Below are 8,884 nucleotides of genomic sequence, written 5' to 3'. Positions count from 1 at the left end.
AATACATTACCCAGCATGTTACTATATATATATATATATATATATATATATATATATATATATATATACATACAGACGTGCTCAAATTTGTTGGTACCCCTCCACAAAAAACGAAGAATGCACAATTTTCTCTGAAATAACTTGAAAATGACAAAAGTAATTGGCATCCACCATTGTTTATTCCATATTTAATAGAAATCAGACTTTGCTTTTGATTTTTTATTCAACATAATATTGTAAATAATAAAACAAACGAAAATGGCATGGACAAAAATGATGGGACTGCTAACCTAATATTTTGTTGCACAACCTTTAGAGGCAATCACTGCAATCAAACGTTTTCTGTAGCTCTCAATGAGACTTCTGCACCTGTTAACAGGTAGTTTGGCCCACTCTTCCTGAGCAAACTGCTCCAGCTGTCTCAGGTTTGATGGGTGCCTTCTCCAGACTGCAAGTTTCAGCTCTTTCCATAGGTGTTCGATAGGATTCAGATCAGGACTCATAGAAGGCCACTTCAGAATAGTCCGATGTTTTGTTCTTATCCATTCTTGGGTGCTTTTAGCTGCGTGTTTTGGGTCATTATCCTGTTGGAGGACCCATGACCTGCGACTGAGACAGAGCTTTCTGACACTGGGCAGTACGTTTCGCTCCAGAATGCCTTGAGTCTTGAGATTTAATTGTGCCCTGCACAGATTCAAGGCACCCTGTGTCAGGCGCAGTAAATTAGCCCCAAAACATTACCGAGCCTCCTCCATGTTTCACTGTAGGTATGGTGTTCTTTTCTTTGGAAGCTTCATTTTTTCGTCTGTGAACATAGAGCTGATGTGACTTGCCAAAAAGCTCCAGTTTTGACTCATCTGTCCAAGGGACATTCTTCCAGAAGCATTGTGGCTTGTCAATATGCATTTTAGCAAATTCCAGTCTGGCTTTTTTTATGTTTTTCTGTCAAAAGTGGAGTCCTCCTGGGTCTTCTTCCATGGAGCACACTTTCGCTCAAAAAGCAACGGATGGTGCGCTCAGAAACTGACGTACCTTCACCTTGGAGTTCAGCTTGTATCTCTTTGGCAGTTATCCTTGGTTCTTTTTCTACCATTCGCACTATCCTTCTGTTCAATCTGGGGTCGATTTTCCTCTTGCGGCCGCGCCCAGGGAGGTTGGCTACAGTTCCATGGACCTTAAACTTCTTAATAATATTTGCAACTGTTGTCACAGGAACATCAAGCTGCTTGGAGATGGTCTTGTAGCCTTTACCTTTACCATGCTTGTCTATTATTTTCTTTCTGATCTCCTCAGACAACTCTCTCCTTTGCTTTCTCTGGTCCATGTTCAGTGTGGTGCACACAATGATACCAAACAGCACAGTGACTACTTTTCTCCATTTAAATAGGCTGAATGACTGATTACAAGATTGGAGACATGTGTGATACTAATTAAAGAAACTAATTAGTTAAAAAATATCACTATAATCCAATTATTTATTATCTTTTCTAAGGGGTACCAACAAATGTGTCCAGGCCATTTTAGAATATCTTTGTAGAATAAGCAATAATTCATCTCTTTTCACAGCTTCATTGCTTTATTCTATGACATACCAAAGGCATGCAAGTATACATGATAAAATAGCTTTTAATTTCATCACTTTTCAGGAGGAATGAAGCATTATTTCAATGAGCTGTAAGGGTACCAACAAATTTGAGCACGTCTGTATATATATATAACCATGAATCCTTTGACACACATCCTCATGCATCCAGTTGAGATGCTGAACTAGGTAATGGTTAAAGCTGATTTTGTGAAAGTGCCGACCGAGGCACTTCAACATGAGTAGGGGCAGCAGTGTGTACCTAGATTGCTCCAGTAAAAACCCAACTGTATAAAGGGGTAATTGTATGTAAAAATAATGTGTAAGTTGCCCTGGATAAGGGCGTCTGCTAAGAAATAAAGAAATAAAAGTAGAGCAATCCAGTGCACTGTGTGTTTGTGTGTTCTGTGCTATTGTGTTTTACTCTCTTGTCTTTCAGGGTCTCATCAGACAGGATTCTTGAACGCACTGAAGGACAGTCCCGCTAGATATCCTTTTCACTGGACCTGGCACAACATCCACTGCTGTTTACCAGTATGTGCAGTCTTTACACAGGAAGAGCCTAGCTGGGATTGTAATGTGTCAGGATCCTCCTTTAGCAGGGCAGGGGGATGCAGAGTCAACTCTTCATCAGTAAATCATTTGCAGTGAGTGCTGGAAGTGCAGTTAGCTTGATATTAAGTGTGAGGCTTTCCTGCAATGAACAGCTCTAGGGTGTGTGATGGCTCCTCTCTTGTGGGATTTCAGCTATGATATCCTAGTGTTTTACAGACTGTAGCGTGAGTTCTCAGTGTTTTGCTTCTTCCTTGACTCTGTATTACTGTGCTGGAAGCAGTCGTTTGCTTCTTCTCTGTGTGGTCTATTGTCGGTCTCTCAGGATTTCACACATACCTGATCAGCTCCAATCAAACCACCAATGAAGACGTAAGTGTTGAAGTTCTTTCATGTTAATGGGACAGTATGACACTATGTAAAAGTGTTGATTCGTAGAGCTGTTTTTGTTCTGTTTGTTTTTTTCCTTCTTGACTAGTGGTGATGTTAATAGAACTAATACATGTAAAATCAGTGAGAATGTGGGATCTGCCTGGCTCAGAACCTGGGCAGGTTGGACATGGATACAAGATCAGTGCTTCCAGAAGTCTCTCTGTAGAGAGTACGCTTACCCAGTGATGTGCACAACTTACACCTTTTCCACTCATTTCACATGGGTTTACTGGATTTCAAAAACCAATGTCCAGTTCTGAACAGCATAAGCACGGTCCATATGGAATAATCCCGGGTTCGAGCCTTTGAGCTGCACAAAGTCATATCCCAGGACCTAATTGAGACCTGATGGTTTGAGGTTTGATTTTTGTTGCTACAGATTGCTTGAGTTCTATTATTTTCTATTTGTTTTAGATTAAGGGAGCATGGTCAACTAAAAGAGGCAAAGACAACTACAATCCCTACAGCCATGGGAACATTGTCACTAACTGCTGCGTGGCGCTGTGTGGACCAGTACCTCCCAGGTAAGGAGACTCCTCTATTCAGCTGCTCCCTGTTTGCAGCGGGAAACCCTTGCCCTCCAACATTGTGTTACTAAATGAACGCTATGTGAGTAATCTAGTCTGCCGTCACGGCTGTGAGTTCAGAGCTGTCAGCGTGATGAATACGCTGATGCACCTTCATGTGTCCCCAGATCGCGTGATGCTCAATAACTTACGCTAAAGACACCAAGTACACAGTTCAAAATGAGATGAGCAGTTCTTAAGTGTGACATGCAGACAGAGACCTCCATACATCCCCATTAGCTTCTACTGCCGAAAGAATGCGAAACAATGTGAATATCAGACAGCTTCATCCCAGTTCAGTGAGTGGGCTTCCAGATGTATGACATGAGTATGTACGGACATGTGAACAGATTTTCTGTTGAATTTCTTTGTTTTGCTACAGCATTCATTTTTCATGAAGGGACTGTACACCACTGGGTTTCTTAATAGTGAATGATTACAGCTGTCTCCTGTTGTAGTCCCGCTACAGTACTCAACCTTTCCATACATCTCTCTACTCGATCTGGGAGTGCTTCTGTTTGTTTATTTATTTGTTTATTTCTAATTTGTCTTAAATAGAGCACTAATCTATCCACACAGAGAGAGCTCACAGAGCACTAATCTATCCACACAGAGAGAGCTCACAGAGCACTAATCTATCCACACAGAGAGAGCTCACAGAGCACTAATCTATCCACACAGAGAGCTCACAGAGCACTAATCTATCCACACAGAGAGAGCTCACAGAGCACTAATCTATCCACACAGAGAGAGCTCACAGAGCACTAATCTATCCACACAGAGAGAGCTCACAGAGCACTAATCTATCCACACAGAGAGAGCTCACAGAGCACTAATCTATCCACACAGAGAGAGCTCACAGAGCACTAATCTATCCACACAGAGAGAGCTCACAGAGCACTAATCTATCCACACAGAGAGAGCTCACAGAGCACTAATCTATCCACACAGAGAGAGCTCACAGAGCACTAATCTATCCACACAGAGAGCTCACAGAGCACTAATCTATCCACACAGAGAGAGCTCACAGAGCACTAATCTATCCACACAGAGAGAGCTCACAGAGCACTAATCTATCCACACAGAGAGAGCTCACAGAGCACTAATCTATCCACACAGAGAGAGCTCACAGAGCACTAATCTATCCACACAGAGAGAGCTCACAGAGCACTAATCTATCCACACAGAGAGAGCTCACGAGTTTATTGATGGGGTATATTGGCAGATTTACATTTTTTCTCAAAAACCAACATTGCATTTAATCCCTCTGCATGAGCTGCTATATGGTATTCTTCACTGTATCAATAATATTAATTCAGATGATTCTAGATGAGAGGTAACATTCCTTTCCTGGGTTCCATTGGCAGAGAGATTTAAATCTGCACAGTCATAACCAGCTGCATCTCAACACAGAGATTTAAATTTGCACAGTCATAACCAGCTGCATCTCAACACAGAGATTTAAAAACAAAACGATAACACTCTGTATTTGTGTAATTCATGATGAAGCTCTGTATTTGTGTAATTCAGGATGAAGCTCTGTATTTGTAATTCAGGATGAAGCTCTGTATTTGTGTAATTCAGGATGAAGCTCTGTATTTGTGTAATTCAGGATGAAGCGCTGTATTTGTGTAATTCAGGATGAAGCGCTGTATTTGTGTAATTCAGGATGAAGCGCTGTATTTGTGTAATTCAGGATGAAGCGCTGTATTTGTGTAATTCAGGATGAAGCGCTGTATTTGTGTAATTCAGGATGAAGCGCTGTATTTGTGTAATTCAGGATGAAGCTCTGTATTTGTGTAATTCAGGATGAAGCGCTGTATTTGTGTAATTCAGGATGAAGCGCTGTATTTGTGTAATTCAGGATGAAGCTCTGTATTTGTGTAATTCAGGATAACGCTCTGTATTTGTGTAATTCAGGATGAAGCGCTGTATTTGTGTAATTCAGGATGAAGCGCTGTATTTGTGTAATTCAGGATGAAGCTCTGTATTTGTGTAATTCAGGATGAAGCGCTGTATTTGTGTAATTCAGGATGAAGCGCTGTATTTGTGTAATTCAGGATGAAGCGCTGTATTTGTGTAATTCAGGATGAAGCGCTGTGTTTGTGTAATTCAGGATGAAGCGCTGTATTTGTGTAATTCATGAAGCTCTGTATTTGTGTAATTCAGGATGAAGCTCTGTATTTGTGTAATTCAGGATGAAGCTCTGTGTTTGTGTAATTCAGGATGAAGCGCTGTATTTGTGTAATTCAGGATGAAGCGCTGTATTTGTGTAATTCAGGATGAAGCTCTGTATTTGTGTAATTCAGGATGAAGCTCTGTATTTGTGTAATTCAGGATGAAGCTCTGTATTTGTGTAATTCAGGATGAAGCGCTGTATTTGTGTAATTCAGGATGAAGCGCTGTATTTGTGTAATTCAGGATAACGCTCTGTATTTGTGTAATTCAGGATGAAGCTCTGTATTTGTATAATTCATGACACAGGGTAACAGATTGCAATGGTAGCAGCATGTACAGTAGATCTGTCTCTGTCTAGATTACTGTTTTTAACAGGTAGTATCGTTTTATTTATTTGAAATATAATAAGATGTAATTTTTTTTTTCATTTTGTTTTCTCTTTTGTAGTTTAATTGATAGAAGAGGCTTTATACAGCCAGATACACCACAGTCAGTAGCACCATCTAATGGAATCACGACGTATGGGGCGACACAGTCTCATAGCAACATGGTAAGCACCATCCCATAATACTGTCATTGAGAATCATCTAATGGAATCACGACGTATGGGGCGACACAGTCTCATAGCAACATGGTAAGCACCATCCCATAATACTGTCATTGAGAATCATCTAATGGAATCACGACGTATGGGGCGACACAGTCTCATAGCAACATGGTAAGCACCATCCCATAATACTGTCATTGAGAATCATCTAATGGAATCACGACGTATGGGGCGACACAGTCTCATAGCAACATGGTAAGCACCATCCCATAATACTGTCATTGAGAGTCATCTAATGGAATCACGATGTATGGGGCGACACAGTCTCATAGCAACATGGTAAGCACCATCCCATAATACTGTCATTGAGAATCATCTAATGGAATCACGACGTATGGGGCGACACAGTCTCATAGCAACATGGTAAGCACCATCCCATAATACTGTCATTGAGAATCATCTAATGGAATCACGACGTATGGGGCGACACAGTCTCATAGCAACATGGTAAGCACCATCCCATAATACTGTCATTGAGAATCATCTAATGGAATCACGACGTATGGGGCGACACAGTCTCATAGCAACATGGTAAGCACCATCCCATAATACTGTCATTGAGAATCATCTAATGGAATCACGACGTATGGGGCGACACAGTCTCATAGCAACATGGTAAGCACCATCCCATAATACTGTCATTGAGAATCATCTTGCTCAATGACAGTATTCTTCCATCCTGTTCTAAGACCACACCTTCTAGTCTGTTTAAACAGTACATAGAAGGACATTTTATTAAAACCTCAAAACCCTTCAAGCAGTCACCTCTGGTTCGATGCCTGGGTACGATAACATTGTTAAGAATCTCACAGCCCCCCTTCTGATACAATACTGCAACTTTAGGAGGTACGTCACATTATGGTTATGTTTCAAAGCCCACTAGGATGACATCTCAGCCGAGATTGACCAGCTGTTACATTCCAAATACGCTACAAGTGCGTGCATGCATTTAAACAACGGCTTTGCAGCTTGTTTGGGTTTATTTTTAATTGAATATGGTATCACTTTGCTTAAAAAAAAAAAAAAGTTTTTAAATTATATATATATATACACACACACACACACTCTGAGTGTACAAAACATTAGGAACACCTTCCTAATATTGAGTTGCACCCCCTTTTGCCCTCAGAACAGCCTCAATTCGTCGGGGCATGGACTCTACAAGGTGTCGAAAGTGTTCCACAGGGATGCTGGCCCATGTTGACTCCAATGCTTCCTACAGTTGTGTCAAGTTGACTGGTAGTGGATCTCTACTCCGAATAGCTCGTTCCATCTCATCCCACAGATGCTCAATTGGATTGAGATCTGGTGACTGGGCAGGCCACTGCAGTAAGCTGTATTCACTGTCATGTTCGTGGAACCATTCCTGGACAATCCTAGCCTTGTGGCATGAGGCATTATCCTACTGAAAAAATCCATTAGCAGATGGATACACTGCTGTCATGAAGGGATGCACCTGATTGGCATTGATGTTCAGATATCCTGTGGCATTCAAACGTTGCTCCACTTTTATCAAGGGGCCCAATGTGTGCCATGTAAACACACCCCACACCATCACACCACCACCACCAGCCTGCAATGTTGACACGCGGCATGATGGATGCATGTACTCATGTGGTTTTCTCCATATGCATCAGACCAGGCAATGTTGTTCCAATCCTCCAGTGTCCAGTGTTTTCGTTCCTTGGCCCACTGCAACCGCAGTTTCTTGTGTTTTGCTGAAAGAAGTGGAACTCTCTTAGGTCGTCGGCTGCCATACCCCATTTGTGTCAAGGTACGACGAGTTCTTTTATGGGTCTTTCGGCACCAATGTTGTACTGGACTGTCAGTTGACTAACTGTAGCCCGTCTGTTGCTCTGCACAATTCGTGTCAGCCTCCTTTGGCCTCTTTCATCAGTGAGTCGTTTTCGACCGTGGGCTGGTATGTCCTTTGGGTGGTGGACCATCCTTGATACACACGGGAAACTGTTGAGCGTGAAAAACACAGCAGCGTTGCAGTTCTTGACACAATCAAACCGGCGCGCCTGGCACCTACTACCATACCCCGTTCAAAGGCACTTAAATCTTTTGTCTTGCCCATTTACCCTCTGAATGGCACACATACACAATCCATGTCTCAATTGTGTCAAGGCTTAAAAATCCTTCTTTAACCTGTCTCCCCTTCATCTACACTGATTGAAGTGGATTTAACAGGTTACATCAATAAGGGATCATAGCTTTCACCTGGGTTTACCTCGTCAGTCTATTTCATGGAAAGAGCAGGTGTTCCTAATGTTTTGTGCACTCAGTATGTGTGTGTATATATATATATATATATATATATATATATATATATATATATATATATATATATATATATATATACACTCAAACATACACACATACACACACACACAGTGCTACCCTGTTATAACGCGACCTGTCATAGTGCAGAATCGGTTAGAACACGGTAAGGTCATGGCTCCCATTTTCCCCATAATGCAATTTGATTCGCAAACATTGGGTGAACATTCCAGAAATACAGTATGAAGCATGGCAGACCCCAAAAAACGAAAATCCTTCTCTGCTAAAATGAAACTCGATGCAGTGGACAGAGAAGGAAAGGTGAAACTCAAGCAGCAGCTTCAAAAGATATAAATGTTGCGGAATCTAAATTGCGTGGATGGCTAAAAGATGAAGAAAAACGAAGAGGTTTTCTTGATAAGACTGACTCCAAAGAGGGCTGCTCTGGGGAAACAACGTGCTGTGCTAAAGAGTGAGACAAGCTGCTGTATGAATGTGCTGCTGTGAGAGAGACAAGCTGCTGTGGGAATGTGCTGCTGTGAGAGAGACAAGCTGCTGTGGGAATGTGCTGCTGTGAGAGAGACAAGCTGCTGTGGGAATGTGCTGCTGTGAGAGCGAGACAAGCTGCTGTGGGAATGTGCTGCTGTGAGAGAGACAAGCTGCTGTGGGAATGTGCTGCTGTGA

At 41.8% G+C, this 8,884-nt stretch overlaps 1 protein-coding gene across 4 annotated transcripts in view; it reads left to right on the top strand.

Moving 5' to 3' along the window:
- The window catches only part of LOC117402829 (palmitoyltransferase ZDHHC14-like), an 81,096-nt gene that overhangs the window by 69,444 nt on the left and 2,768 nt on the right, over positions 1-8,884 (top strand). For all 4 annotated transcript variants that reach the window (XM_059023486.1, XM_059023484.1, XM_059023483.1 and 1 more), the window contains exons 5-8: positions 2,022-2,070; positions 2,404-2,506; positions 2,981-3,090; positions 5,758-5,860. In XM_059023486.1, the coding sequence (XP_058879469.1) occupies positions 2,022-2,070; positions 2,404-2,506; positions 2,981-3,090; positions 5,758-5,860 (365 nt within the window). The remainder of the gene's footprint in view (positions 1-2,021; positions 2,071-2,403; positions 2,507-2,980; positions 3,091-5,757; positions 5,861-8,884) is intronic.

Source organism: Acipenser ruthenus, chromosome 5, assembly GCF_902713425.1.
Source record: "Acipenser ruthenus chromosome 5, fAciRut3.2 maternal haplotype, whole genome shotgun sequence".
In the NCBI taxonomy this organism is placed as follows: Eukaryota; Metazoa; Chordata; class Actinopteri; order Acipenseriformes; family Acipenseridae; genus Acipenser; species Acipenser ruthenus.
The sequence above is the reverse complement of the archived record's forward strand: the minus strand, read 5'-3'. Positions and strand labels throughout refer to the sequence as shown.